The 14,509-nt window shown below is 49.4% G+C and overlaps 2 protein-coding genes across 3 annotated transcripts in view; one reads left to right on the top strand and one right to left on the bottom strand.

The window, feature by feature from the left end:
* Nucleotides 1–186: 186 nt before the first annotated feature.
* On the bottom strand, nt 187–4,689 carry Spmip8 (sperm microtubule inner protein 8). 2 transcript variants are annotated; one of them, XM_050143404.1, is made up of 7 exons: nt 4,467–4,689; nt 2,157–2,218; nt 1,746–1,920; nt 1,386–1,478; nt 1,246–1,336; nt 1,038–1,070; nt 187–217 (listed from the first exon to the last, which is right to left on the bottom strand). In XM_050143404.1, exons 1-7 carry the CDS (start codon nt 4,687–4,689, stop codon nt 187–189), a joined length of 708 nt encoding a protein of 235 aa, XP_049999361.1. The 2 variants fall into 2 exon arrangements, with proteins under 2 accessions (XP_049999361.1, XP_049999362.1); XM_050143405.1 differs by having other exon boundaries at nt 1,246–1,310; nt 1,417–1,478.
* The window catches only part of Cngb1 (cyclic nucleotide gated channel subunit beta 1), a 70,625-nt gene continuing 60,113 nt past the window's right edge, over nt 3,998–14,509 (top strand). Inside the window, exons 1-2 of the mRNA XM_050143406.1 lie at nt 3,998–4,191; nt 12,473–12,681. Coding sequence (XP_049999363.1) covers nt 4,173–4,191; nt 12,473–12,681 — 228 coding nt within the window. The 5' untranslated portion in view covers nt 3,998–4,172. The remainder of the gene's footprint in view (nt 4,192–12,472; nt 12,682–14,509) is intronic.

Genomic DNA, 14,509 nt, shown 5'->3' with positions numbered 1-14,509 from the left:
CCCCCCACACCACACATATATACATACACACAGAGGCCTAGGGCCTCTCTAAAGAAGCAATAGATTTATTTCTTGAACTGAACTCCTGGGGAGATGGATGGTGCCACCATATGCCCTCTGTCCTGCTAGGGGACCTGGAGGTGACACAGTCCAGCCATAGAGGGATCAGCCTTCCCCACCCACAGATTAATGCCAGGGAGTCAGATAGTTGGCACGACTGTAGAGAGAAAGAGGAGTGAAATGGGAACTCCAGGGTGCTCTCAAGAAAAAAACAAGCTTTTCTTCCCACGCTCCACCACCACCCCAAAGCCCACCTCTCTGTCCTCAGGGATCTAAAAATAGTTTCCATCCCGGCTATGTGCCCAAGAGCCTTCAAAAGCCCCCTATTTCCTTTCGTATTTTTTGGACTATTTTCTTCATCTCGAATCTACCTCATACTATTTCCCAATGACTCCCCAACGTCAACTGCTTCATGGGTTTTCAGTCATGTATGAACCTACTCTAGTGTCACACAGTAACAACACCCAAAGTTTTCCTCCGTGTGAGCTGGGGAAGGCAGTTTTCAGGAACAGGAAAGGGCACTCCGGATGCTACAAGCTACAAGAGGTGAAGCGGAGTGTGTGCTGTAGGGAGAGACAGAGTGCATGGTTGTGCCAGTGTGTGTGTGTGTGTGTGTGTGCGTGTGTGTGCGCGTGTGTGTGTGTGTGTGTGTAGGGGATGGGGTTGCATCACGGAGTCTGCCGCACAGGGCATATGGCTGGAAAGATGAGTTTCTCAGCACTTCCACTTAGTACCTAGCCTTTAACTAAAGGTGACCCTGCTGGGGACGCTATCACGCAGCAGGAAGCAGATGGCAGTTCCTTCCTTCTCTATCCTCCCAGGCCCGCTCCTTCCGACCTCCACCGGGCCAATCCTGGTGAGAAATGCACCCCTAGCCCGGGCCCACTAAGCAGTAGGTTGATAGCTGGCTGAGCTTCTTCAAGTCCCCCTTCCCAGGGGGCGTGGCAGACTGCGGCCAGGGCGGGGCCATTCACTACCTGTAGTGGGAGCCAAAGCGTCGGAATGCGTTCCTGAGAAAGAACCGAGAAAAACCCTGCTGAACACGGCTCCCAGAGCTTGGAGGTGCCAGGCACCCGTCGACAGGTGCCGGTTCGGTAGGAATTCAGTATCTGTCCTACAGTAACAATCCCCACTTCCCTGCTCGGGGATTGGGGTCCCGTAGGGGTCCCGCGTGGTGCCACTTACAGCGAGTCGAAAGGCATGGGCTTCTGTCCGTAGCGGTCCAGGCTGGGGTTCTGGTTGAGGCAGTACTGGGGCAGGCCACAGGAATGGGCACCTGTAAGCCCTCAGGGCGCGGACCCCAGCAGCGCTTCCCTCCCAACCACCTGGGTCGGGTCTACGTGCATCTTTCCCTACCCGCCAGTTCTGGGTCACGTCAGGCTTCAAGTACCGCACCGCGTAGCCACTGAAACTCTCCACTGTGAAAAGAACCCACCTTGGGGACCTAGATCCGAACAAACCTGGCCCGCCCTCATTTAAGCTCCTCTCCGCCGGAGCCCAGCTTGGCTCTCAGGCCCAGCCCCAGTGGCTTCCCTGATCTGGAGTCGTCCCAGCGGCTCTCCAACCCCAACCTGGTCCCTGTGCTTGCGTTGCTGGTCCTTGGGCCCATGGCCCTTATTCCTTCATTCCTTGCTTTAGAATGTCATCAACCTCTGTAGGGCACCCTTTGTGATTGGTAGACTGACCCCTTTTGTTGATGCAAGGTAGCTTGAACTCCCCGGACCTGGACACGAATTTAGACCAATCTTCGATGGCACGCGTGTAGCAGGGCCAGTCGACCCGGTTGATGCCTGGCGCGATGGGCACCATTTTTCCTTCGCGGTACTTATGACAGAGCTTCTTGCCGGTCTCTGTGAAGTCCTACGGATCATAATGGCAGATGCAAGATCCTGGGGGCTTTCTGAGCTGACACTAGGCCCATTGGACTGGGGGAGGGGAGATACAGTAAACCAGGGCCTGGATTGCATGGGGGTGAAGTCCCTGGTAGGCAGCTGGGCATATGCTCAGGAAGTAGAGCCCTGGACCAGAAGTGCCTAGGCATCAGTATAGACTGGTGCCACCGAGCCCATCCACGGCTGAGGACAAATTACACTCACCAGGCATTGCAGGGGTTTGTTGGGGACTCCCAGGAGTGTGAAGTGGGCCTTGTTAAAGTCATCTGTTGAAAGATGATAAAGGTGTCCCTTTCAGGAGCTCTTACAGGCCCACCCTAGAGGCTTGACCCACACTATGCACTTTATGAGAGAAAAAAAATGTTTTGCCAGGTGTGGTGGCTTGTGACTTTACTCCCAGCTATCAGGAGGCAAAGTCAGACAGATCTCTGGGAGTTCAAGGTCAACCTGCTCTACAACTCAAGTTCCAGGCCAACCAAGATTACAGAGTGAGATTCTGTCTCAAAGAAAAAAAGTTAGGGTTTTTTTGGGGGGGGAGGGGTTCGAGACAGGGTTTCTCTGTAGCTTTGGAGCCTGTCTGGAACTAGCTCTTGTAGACCAGGCTGGCCTCGAACTCACAAAGATCTGCCTGCCTCTGCCTCCCGAGTGCTGGGATTAAAGGCATACATTATACAGACTGAGCATGTTATATTTGGGACTATGTACATATGTATGATGTATGTATGTATGTGACGGCAAGGAAAGAAAAAGAGGCATGATTTTGAGGGAGAGCCCGGGGAAGTACATAGGAGGTTTTGGAGAGCGGAAAGTGAAGGGTGAGGGGACATGATTTAATCTTAAATACAAAAAATTATAATAAAAAGCCAATAGTCCAAGGAAAAAATAGAAAATCGTTTTAGGCTGAGGCTAACGACTTACCTGATGCATAACCCTCAATTCAACCCCATTCTCATTTTAAACTATAATATACATATTTGTAGACTCCAGGGGAGATTTTAAGGGTGCTGGTTAAGAGCTATTGTGGAATTATTGTTAACTTTCCTAGGTATGAAAATGGTATTATGTCGCAAAGGGGGCTGGGAACCAACTCCCTGGCAAAATTTGGCATGCACGTGTGTGTGTGTGTGTGTGTGTGTGTGTGTGTGTGAGAGAGAGAGAGAGAGAGAGAGAGAGAGAGAGAGAGAGAGAGAGAATGTGAGAGAAAGAGGGAGAAAAGAGAGAGAAAGGAAAAGAGGAGGAGGGAGAAGAAAGGAGGATACAGGAGAAAGAATAGAGAGAATGAGAGACAGAGAGAAATGGAGAAAAGAAAGAAAGCAAGAGATAGTGCGTGAATACAAACTGCAACCGACCTCGGGCCGGCAGAGGGAAAGGAGCTCAGAACACTGCCGTTTCAACATTTTTCTGTTTGAAAAATCTTATAAAGTCAGGGAACAAAAGACTTTCTGTATCGAGTGTGGTGGTGTAGACCGCCAATCCCTGCTGAAATGACGGTTGAACAAAGACAGCTTGAGTTCAGGAGTTCAAGGTCAGCCAGGACAGCGTGCAAGTCACAGTCTCAAAGACTTGTGGCAGGGCTGAAGAGTTCAATTCCCGGCAACCACATGGTGGCTCACGACCATCTGTAATGGAGTCTGGTGCCCTCGTCTGGCCTGCAGACATACACACAGACAGAATATTGTATCCATAATGAATAAATAAATAAATAAATAAATAAATATAAAAAGACTTGTGGCGCGCAGGGGAGGTAGCTCAGTTAGTAAGGTGCTTGCCGTATAAACATGAGGACCCAAGGTCTGGCCCCGGCACACTCATGAAAAGCTGAATGTGGTGGGGGACACTTGTCATCTTGGTGTGCAGAGAGGACAAGAGGATCCCAGCATTTGCTAGTCAGCTAGTCCAGCCTAGCTGATGAACCCCCGCCTCAAACCCACAGTGAACAGCAAACCAAAGAACGACGCCCGAGGTTTTACCTCTGACCTCTATGTGCGCGCGCAGCTTAAGCCCTCCTCCTCCACGTGACAGGCCCGTGAGAAGATCAGGTTTGGCGCTACAGATCTGAGACTGGAGGAGCAGAGTTTAAGGCCAGCCTGGGCTACGTGTTGCGATGCAGTGGGGATGTTGCCTTCAAATTTCCAAGCCGAAGAAACCTTATTTTGTTAAAACCTAAAGGAAGTAAAAGAACACCGCCCCCCACAACAGCAGCAGCGGGGTTCTCTGCTCATGAGTTGTGCAGTAGCAGGTAACCAGCCCTTCCCCCTTAGTTCACGCTGCCTCACAAAGCCCCGGGAGTGGAGAGGCAGGCTCTGTACCGATTCCCATTTTTCTGCTCAGGAAGTAGTGGGTGGATCTTGGAGGAACCTTCTGGAAGGGAGTGGAAAGCTGGACTGGCCTCCATCATTTTTTCATCTGCCACTCGCCCCCAGCCGTTTCCTCCAAGATCCCCATCTTGCGAGCCACCCTTGCTCCAAAGGCAAACAGGAGACCCTTGAGCTGCTGGTGGCGACGTGGCCTGACCTTTGGAGCAGTAGGTGGAAGATTGGGAGTGCTCATCCGATAGGCAGCCCTTGACAGTGTCCATGTCCATGCGCCGCAGCGTGGGCAGGGCTGGGTGGTAGAGCTGGTGCTTCACACCGGCGAGTGGGTTGCGCACGCGCTCCAGCGGGAGGAGGATGGCTGGGGAAGCATATACATGGGCGGAGCCATCTTCCCAGGGCACCACGTCGATGATTTGGGCCATTGCTGGGGAGCAGAGGGGTTGAGTTAGCCGTCCTTACATATAGGCACACGTTCTTGGTCTACAGGTTGATTTAACTTTTTGTCAAGCATTTATTGCGAATCTTCTGTAGGCCCAGTGATTTTTCAGGAACTCCATTTGGGTGGCAGGGATATACAAAAAACAGATGTGTGTGTGTGTGTGTGTGTGTGTGTGTGTGTGTGTGTACCCAGGGCTATATGAGGGAAGTCAGCACAGTGGGGGGGGGTCTGAGAGGCCTGAAGTTGGGGCACTCCAGGAACTGTCTGAGATTTAAATATTGAACAGTATGTCTTGTGACACTAGGTAGCCAACTCTGGATTTGCCTTGGTTATATCTAGCATTTGCCCCAAATGGTACAGATAGATAACGAGACTGTTTTTTTTTTGTTTTTGTTTTGTTTTGTTATTTTTTGAGACAGGGTTTCTCTGTAGCTTTGAAACCTGTCCTGGAACTTGCTCTGTAGACCAGGCTGGCCTCAAACTTACAGAGATCCACCTGCCTCTGCCTCCCAAGTGCTGGGATTAAAGGCGTGCATCACCACCACCCAGCTGAGACTGTTTTTAAAGGGGAAGAAATATGACAGATCAGAATTAGAAAAAGATGCATGGTTACCTAGTGCCTCTCTTTTAAAAAGCAGATAAGCCCTGGAGGCCCCCTTTTAGTCTTTTGCACCTTAGTGAGAATTTGTTGACCCTACTTCCTGACGCCCAAGTTAGAGGTGAAAAATGGAGATAGGGGCTAGGTAGGAAGGAGGGGAGAAGAACTTGACCATGGAGGACCAGGAAGGGGCATGGCGAGAAAGTATGGGAAGCTGTCTCAGAGACGCCAGCACATGAGGACAGACAGGATGGTAGAACAGAAAGGAAGGAAGAGAGCTCCCTGCTGCCGTGGACCCACACCCACTACCTCGTCTGCAGGGCACGGGCCAGATGCACAGGCAGAAGAACCTTCTCTTCTGTTGCTCAAGGAGCAGAGGAAGGGAGGAGGGTGGGCCTTATGGGCAGCTGCAGGATAAGGAGACAATGCCCAACCGCAGCCTGATTGTGAGGGCGCAGCTCCCAGGTAACCCTGGCAACACAGGCTGCCAGAGAGAGATCCCTTTCCCTGAAAGCTTGGGGATCTCCATGGCTGCTACACAAGCCAAGCTTCTTGGGATGCCAGAAATGGGGCTCTATGAAGGTGACCTGGCCATACAAAGGCAAGCATAGCTGCGGGGCCCACTCAAGACTGTGCTATTGTGCTTGCTCATTCAACTTGACAGAGCTATCGTCATCTGAGAGAAGGGAATCCTAACTGAGAGAATGCCTTCATAAGATTGGGCTGTAGGCTAGCCTATAGAGCATTTTCTTAATTAGTGATTGATGGGGGAGGGCCCAGCCCATGGTGGGTGGTGCTGTCCCTGGGTTGGTGGTCCTGGGTTCTATAAGGAAGGAGGCTGAGCAAGCCATGGAGAGCAAGCCAGTAAGCAGAACCCCTCCGTGGCCTCTGCTTCAGCTCCTGCCTCCAGGTTCCTGCCCCGTTTGCGTTCCTATCCTGGTTTCCTTCAATGATGAACAGGGATTTGGAAATATAAGCCAAGTAAACACTTTACAAGTTGCTGTGGTCTTGATGTTTCATCACAGTAATCGTAGCCCTAAATAGGACAGTGACACTAGTCTAGTTACTACTGCCTCTCTCTGCCCCCAAGAGCACTATTTGTTTTAGGCAGGGACCCTAGACTCTGCAACAGGGCTGCTTGGGAGCCTGGAGGACCCCTGATCCCCATGAATCTCAGGGAAGGGGATGCCAAGCTGCCTTTGGTCTTTGGGGGGTGGAGATTAGCCAGGCTCCAGGGTCAGGGCAGGGATCAGGAAGAGTGGTGGCCTCAGCAGGCTAGGGATTAGCAGGTGATACTTCACCCCACCCCCATCCCACTCCGCCTCACTACCTGGGCTGCAGCCTCCTTTCCCCCAGGAAAGCCAGGCTGTGGGTATCCTCCCCACAGCTTGATGCTCTGGGTTTAGAACAAGACATCCCGAGGTTTGCAATCCTGGGACTGCCTATTCTTTTGCGTATATTAGCATATGATCTGCATACACTTACAGGAGCGCTAAACCCGCCCTTCAGTATCTCCTGCTGTTTCACTGCCGTAGGATTGGGGGCTGCTCCTCTGTAGGGACCCAGAACCTAAGCAAGGCCTCCTCGTACAGAAACTTGCCCAGCGCTGACTCTGATTAGCACCCGCAACCTAAAGCACAACTCTCGGTTGTTTTGTTTTGTTTCAAGATGGGATTTCTCTCTATGGCCTTGGCTGTCCTGGAACTCGGCTCTGTAGACCAGGCTGGCCTTAAACTCAGAGATTCGCCTACCTCTGCCTCTGGGATTAAAGGCATGCACCACCAATGCCCTGAAAAGTCCAACTCTTTTAATGTTAGAAAATAGCTGGGCATAGTGGCACCCACCTTTAATTCTTACTCAGGAGGCAGAGGCAAGTCTATCTCTGTGAGTTCAGGAGCAGCCTGATCTACATAGTGAGTTCCAGGCCAGCCAGGGCGACATAGAATTATCCTGTTTCAAAAAAAAAAAAAAACCAAATTAAAAAAATACAGAAAGCATATAAATATATAATTTAGTGTTTTATAAATTGAGACATATCCTCCACCCCCGACACTGGTAACTGCTACTCAGGTCCAGACACAGGGTACTAACTTTACAAAAGAGTTTAATAGTATATTAAAAACTGGAATATGAACTAAGCATGCTGGCATACAGCTATAATCTCAGCACCCCAGAGGTTGAGTTCACACCGAACCATGGCTACAGGGTGTGTGGCCCTGCGTTGTACAGGACTTCCCTCCCAGCTAAACAGCTGTCTCGGGGAATTCTGCTGTGCCAATTTGCAGGAGATTATCTCCGCTGGGCTTGTTGACAATTGACATCCTCAGGGGGTAGGGCAGGGAATCACAATTCTCACCTGTGTGTACCCTGCTGCTCCCGACCACCTGTCATAGGCAACTCTGGCCTAACTGCTCCTGACCTCAGAGGGGCTAGAGAATTTAGGTGAGGGAAGACCCTCCCAGGGCAGAGCAGCAAAGGCGCTTGTCTATGCAGCTGTAAGAAAGTCTTGGACGTCGGTGGCAGATGCCTTATATCCCACGAGGCACAGGTAAGTGGAGCTCTGTGAGTTCGAGGTCAACCTGGTCTACAGAGAGTGAGTTCCAGGACAGCTGCAGAGAGAAACCCTGTCTCAAAACAAACAAACAAACAAAAGTCATCAACCCTGCTGGGAAAAGACTTTCTGGTGTAGACTCTTGGCGGAGGAACACCCACACTCCAGAAATAACCTGTCGCCCACACTCTCTAAAGAAGTCTGATAAATGCGTTGGCTCCCCATAGTGAACTCTGGTGGAACTGTGCTGGGTTTGTCATTGGGACCGTGGGAGAGAAGATGTAGAAATCGCTTATGCTTCCTCCAGGGAAGGGATTTTAGCAACATCCTGTCTCTGAAACACCCAAACAACAAGAAAGAGAAGTTTACAATATGATTGCTTCGTCTGGAAGAGCCTACCCTAGAAATGGTCTGAGAGAAGGGACCCAGTGATGTGAAGACTTACACGCAGAGCTTGGTGCCCATGGCCGGAGTCAGAAACAAGCATCACACGCGCTTCCCAGATTCCACCTCTTCTATTGCTTTGATCTTCTGTAGCAGCAGGGAACAGTACCCTTCTGTTCCTTGTAAATGACTTGGTTTAAGGGGTTGTGTTACAGTAACAGAGGCGACAGGACAATGGGCTTCGGAGGAAGTCCTAAACCAGTCTCATTCAGCAGGCTTATGGCTGACTCACAGGCAAACAGGATCCTCAGGTTAAGTGACCCTAGAACCAACTCGGGTGCTACCACCTCACAGAGCCCCTCTCCCCTAGACCACTGCCCTTGGCACCCCCTCCTCCTGGATCTGTATTTCTTCTGAGAGTCCAGCCTCAGTTGCCCAATTTGGTCAAGTTATCAGCCAGTTCTTGGAACCTGTGATGATCAAGACTGTTCATTTTGGGCTTTAACTAGGCTGGTTAGGAATACCCAGAGATGGGTAAAGTGAGACCTCTGGGTGTGGCTGGGAGGGTGCTTCCAGGCAAGCCTGGCATGCCGGTCAGCAAACTGAGGTTACCCCCTTATGTGGTTGGAATTAATCTGCTTGGTTAGTATCTGGGAGGGAGCAGGATAGAGGAAAGAGGAGAAACTGTCTCTGATTCTTTCTTAGTTGAGTGTGGTTCTTCCTGCTGCTGCTGGCCTTGGAGCTCAGTCTCTGGGTCCTTTGGCCACCTTGGATGCTGTGTCTTGAACTCGCTACCCTTCAGGGAGTCTGAGGCTAGAGATGTCTAACTGGGGCATATCCTAGGCCTTCTGGTCCTGAGACTTTATACTGTCTTGGTTCTGTTTCTCAGGAAATGCTGCTAAGTACAGATTTTGGCTAAAGGTCTTGTCCTGGTTCTTGTGGTAAAGCTCGAGCTATTAAAGACTCTGCCGCAGAGAGCCTGCTCAGGTCCAACGTTGGTGCTTGTTAGGCTGGGAGCCTAGGCCCCAGTCCCTGGCATCTATCTCAGCCACCTGGTCTGGACTTCAAATCCCAGCAGGCCAGTCCTGACCCCTCCCTGGGGGTGGGGTCAGGACCACTCCCCAGGGTACTTAAGTGATCCCCCAAAAGAAGAACATGTGGTCCCCCTTTCTTCCTCCCCGGGGGTCGCGTTTCTGCGGCTTCCCGGTTTCCCCCTCGGGGCTACCCGAGAGCGTAGATCTCCCATTAAACCTGGATATTTCTTAATTTGGCTTGTTTTGATTTGGCTTGATTGGGAATTTTTGCATCGTCAGAGAGCTCGCTTAGGAAATATTCCTAACAGTGCTGGAGAGTAAGGACACACTCCTGTCCCCCTGGCTGAGCCGATGAGCTTCTGTCACCTCGAGGGGTCCCCCAGAACCACACAGACATCCATTCCTGGTTTTGTAGTCTCTCTCTGGCTTTGCCAGGGTGTGGGAAGTCTGGCCCCAGCACTGGGGCAGGTGCCCTAGCAATTTATAGGGCCCTAAACCCTGTTGGACACACTTGGGGATTGTTGCTGGCTCCCCTGGCACGAGCCCTGCCCCCCTTTCTGCACATGCTAATCCTTTGCACTCGGCCCGTCTAGTGCCAATTAATCCTGGCTGTGTCTGAGGGGCCAGCTTCAGGAGCACTGAGACCGCAGTACCTGCTAGCAGCTGACATCTGAACAGGTAACTCAGAATGAAGTGGGGGCTCAGTAGGACTCCTTGGTGGGGGGGGGGTCCCCATGCTCAGCTTCTAGCAGGGCATTGAGGGGATGAAGTAGACCTGACGGGAGAGCTGTAAGGCCGCCTCCCGTGATTTAGACTTTGGTAGCTTCAGGGCAGCCTGAGAAATGAAGACTTAAGGTCCCACTATGGTTTGGGGGAGCCTAGGAATCTGTGTTTTCTCTAGCTCCTCAGAAGATTCTCAGAATGCTGGTGGGTAGCCCTAGGTCATCTTCCTGCCTCAGCCTCGCTCTTTAAAGTTGGAGGGCAGCAAGATGGGCCTCCAAATTCCCATCCAGAAAACTGGCCTAGGAGGCCTCTTCCCGAGTAATTTCCAGACAGTTCAGAAATGCAAGCCAGGATTGTTGCCCACTGGTCCTCCAGCCGAAGACAAAAGAAGGAAGTCAGGGTCCAAGCAGATTTGAGAGTAAACATGTCTTGACCAGAGTCAACCTTAGACAATTTTATTAGTCTGAGGATGGCTATCCCCCTTACAGGGAGTAGGGGAGGGCAAGATGGTCGGAAGAATGAGTGTTGTCAGAGGGGTGTGGTAGCCAGGCTTTGAGGAGGGCTTTTTTCAGGTCTGGTTCCCCGGCTGCTGATAGTTGGCTGGGGTCTGTGCTTTCTACCATCCCACATGTGTGACCTCGGGAGGAAGTCGCTGTGTCCACACCCTCGAACCAGCAGGGAACTAGAACCCAGGGATTGTATCCGGCCCTCATCACTTTACCGTGGGCTGAGCTGACTCTGCAGCTTAAGCTCTGTTCCATAGAGGCCAGCTTTTTTTTATATTAAGTTATCCCATCTATCTTTGGTCTCTGGACTTTTCTCTTTCTCTATTCCTATATATGTCACTTTACTTCTTTCTTGGCAACTTGCTGTGTGGCTGGATGGCTGGCCCCTGATGTCCTCTCCTTGTTCTACCTTGCTCCTTCCATATTTCTCCTATTTATTCTCTCTGCCTGCCAGCCCTGCCTATCCTTTCTCCTGCCTTGCTATTGGCTGTTCAGCTCTTTATTTTTTTATTTTTTTTGCTTTTTCGAGACAGGGTTTCTCTGTGGTTTTGGAACCTGTCCTGGAACTAGCTCTTGTAGACCAGGCTGGTCTCGAACTCACAGAGATCTGCCTGCCTCTGCCTCCCAAGTGCTGGGATTAAAGGCGTGCGCCACCATCGCCCGGCTGTTCAGCTCTTTATTAGCTCATCAGGTGTTTTAGACAGGCAAACAATCACAGTGTCGTAGAGTTAAACAAAAGCAACATGAAAGAATGCAACACATCTTTGCATCGTTAAAACAAATGCTCCACAGCATAAACAAAAGTAACACAGCTTAAAATAATTTTCCACAACATCAATTTGTTAGTGTTTTGAGACAGGGTTTCTCTATGTAGTCTTGGCTGTCCTGGAACTCACTCTTAGACCAGGCTGGCCTCAAACTCACAGATTTGCATCCTGAGTGCTGGGATTAAAGGCGTGCACTACCAGGCCTGGCTTCTCTTAGTGGATTTTATTCTCACACTCTTCTTACGAGGTTAGGAGGTTAGGGACTATCAAGGTCACTTGGTTTTGTTCAGGCTGACCTTGAACTGCTGGTCCTTCTGCCTTCCCAGCTCAAGTACTGGAGTCTAAGTACCACCAGGCCTGGCTGCAGTGCCCCCACTTTACAGACAGGCACACAGAGGCGAGAGGAGTTGAACTGATCTGCTCATGACAATGTTAGAGCATGCACATCTTCTGTTCAAACAACTGTGCTTCTTCCTTTCCAGCGTTTCCACACCCCCGGTGTGGGTCCTCTGGTGTGGGTCTTCACCATGACACCATCTCTCCAGCCCTACTGCAGAAATATTTTCATTTATTTATTTATTTTATTTTTTAATATATTTATTTATTATGTATACAATATTCTGTTGTGTGTATGCCTGCAGGCCAGAAGAGGGCACCAGACCTCTTTACAGATGTTTGTGAGCCACCATGTGGTTGCTGGGAATTGAACTCAGGACCTTTGGAAGAACAGGCAATGCTCTTAACCGCTGAGCCATCTCTCTAGCCCTGCAGAAATATTTTTAAAGATAAGCGGTAAAGGGCATATGCGACCCACAAAGTGGCCGTGGATGAGGAGCATTCCACGCAGTAAGACTCTGCTGTAGGAAGTCTTACAGACAGTGGTTACCCGCCCACTAGGGCGTGGCCTCTTATACTATACTTGCTGATGTAGAGCATGCGTCCGCTCTCTTTCCTATTGCGGGATTCGGTTTCTGTTCTCCGTTCAAGCAGAGGATTCTGATTTGTGAGTTTACCCCTAAATAAATACCCATCGATTTCTCAGTTCTGAGCTAGTGTGGGATTTCTTTTAAGTGTCCTTTTCACATCTGGCTCCCAACGTGGATTCGGACTTTACGCCTACTGGGTGGACGCCAAGGCCCGGTCTCCCCACCTTGCCCACTTGGCTTGCTTTTACAAAACTAAGCAGTTTTTTGTCCATTGCAGGCACCAGTATGTTGGGCTGGGTCCAGAAGGTGCTGCCTCAGCCTCCAGAGACCCCTCAGAAGACTAAGGAGGAAGCAGAACCAGAGCCAGAACCAGAGCTGGAGCCTGAGGCAAAACCAGAACCTGAACCAGAGCCTCAGCTGGAGCCAGAACCAGAGCCAGAACCCGAAACAGCCCCTGAAGAGGATGTGCCAGAGACCCCGACCCTGGTGAGGGGCGAGGGGGCAAGGACAGGCTGGTCTTGCTGTTCAGGGACTGGAGAAATGGCTCAGAGGGCAAAAGCATTTACCATGCAAGCATGAGGACTTGAGTTTGAATCCCCAGAACTTAGGTGAAATCTGGGTGCAGTTGAATGAACATATGTTGTCCCAGCGCTTCCCCAGAGAGTTGGGAGCAGAGAGGAGATTCCCCGGAGGCCCATGTCCCAGATAATCTGGCTAACACATCAAACAGGCCATGAAGAGGCCCTGTCTTAAAGCAAGGTGCAAGGCAAGGACTGACACCCAAAGTTGTTTTCTAAATATGTACATGGTACAAACATCATATACACATACATTATCTATTTACAAAAACAAGCAATAGGCTATAAATGTCCTGCAGCTGTGTCTGTCAGTCTCTAGAGTTTAGAGCAGACTGAGACACTCTAGACTCTGGTCTGTTTATTACCAGTTCCTAAGGAGATCCAGAAATAGCTCCAGAATAGAAGCACATCACTTCCTTCAGCTAGTATTTATTTTGTAGGAAGACTTTCTTAGTTTAGGAAGTAGGAAATTAATATAGGTTTTTAAAAACAGCACTTTTAAAGATTTGTTTTAAATATCATATATAACTGTGTGTGTGTGTGTGTGTGTGTGTGTGTGTGTGTGTGCTCTCATGAGTGCAGTGACCACAGAGGCCAGAAGAGGGCATCAGATTCCTTGAGGATAGTAGTGACTGCCTAAAAGGTGGGCAAGCAGCAAGTACTCTTAACCACTGAGCTATCTCTCTGGCCTCTTAAACAGTATTTTATTTTCCAAGCATCTTTTAACATTAGTGTTCCAAGGATAACAGCAATGGATATGCTAAAGTAGGCAACACAAGAACTACAGGTAACAAAAGCAGGAGAAATAGTCTCCCCCAGGGAAGAACATCAATTGGGTATCCAATACCAAATGGCCATCCCTGAAAACATACATACAAGTAACATCTACAGATTGAACAGGTTGCATTTATGTATTTAGAAATATATTTGTACACATGCTATGTATATAACAACAATTATAATGAATAAAGAGGCCATAGATTTGAAAAAGAGAAAGGAGGGGTTTATGGGAGAGTTTAAAGGGAGGAAAAAGAAGGGAGAAGTGTAGTAATTATATTATCTTAAAAAATAAATGATTAGGGGGCTGGAGAGATGGTTCAGAGGTTAAGAGCATTGCCTGCTTATCCAAAGGTCCTGAGTTTAATTTTCAGCAACCACATGGTGGCTCACAACCATCTGTAATGGGGTCTGGTGCCCTCTTCAGGCCTTCAGGCATACACAGACAGAATATTGTATACATAATAAATAAATAAATATTTTTAAGAAATAAATAATTAAAAAAATAAAAGAGCTGAGCAGTGGTGGCACATACTTTTAATCCCAGCACTTGGGAGGCAGAGTGAGGCAATTTTCTGTTCTAGGCCAGCCTGGTCTACACAGAGAAACTTTGTCTCGAAAAACCAATAACTAACTAACAAACCAATCAACTCACTAACTAACTAATTTTAAACAAGATTAGTGTTCCACTGAGTACATACACTTTGGGACTTGACACAGATTTTCAAAAAAAAAATTTTTTTTTTCAAGACAGGGTTTCTCTGTGTATCCCAGGCTATCCTGGAACTAGCTCTTTTTTTTTTTTTTTTTTTAATATTTATTTATTATGTATACAATATCCTTTCTGCATGTATGCCTGCAGGCCAGAAGAGGGCACCAGACCTCATTACAGATGGTTGTGAGCCACCACGTGGTTGCTGGGAATTGAACTCAGGAACTCTGGAAGAGCAGGCAATGCT

Source organism: Alexandromys fortis, unplaced genomic scaffold (genome assembly GCF_014885135.2).
Source record: "Alexandromys fortis isolate MF-2015 unplaced genomic scaffold, M_Fortis_MF-2015_v1.1 scaffold_1, whole genome shotgun sequence".
Classification (NCBI taxonomy): domain Eukaryota; kingdom Metazoa; phylum Chordata; class Mammalia; order Rodentia; family Cricetidae; genus Alexandromys; species Alexandromys fortis.
Note: the sequence above shows the minus strand (reverse complement) of the source record. Positions and strands in the feature narration are given on the sequence as shown.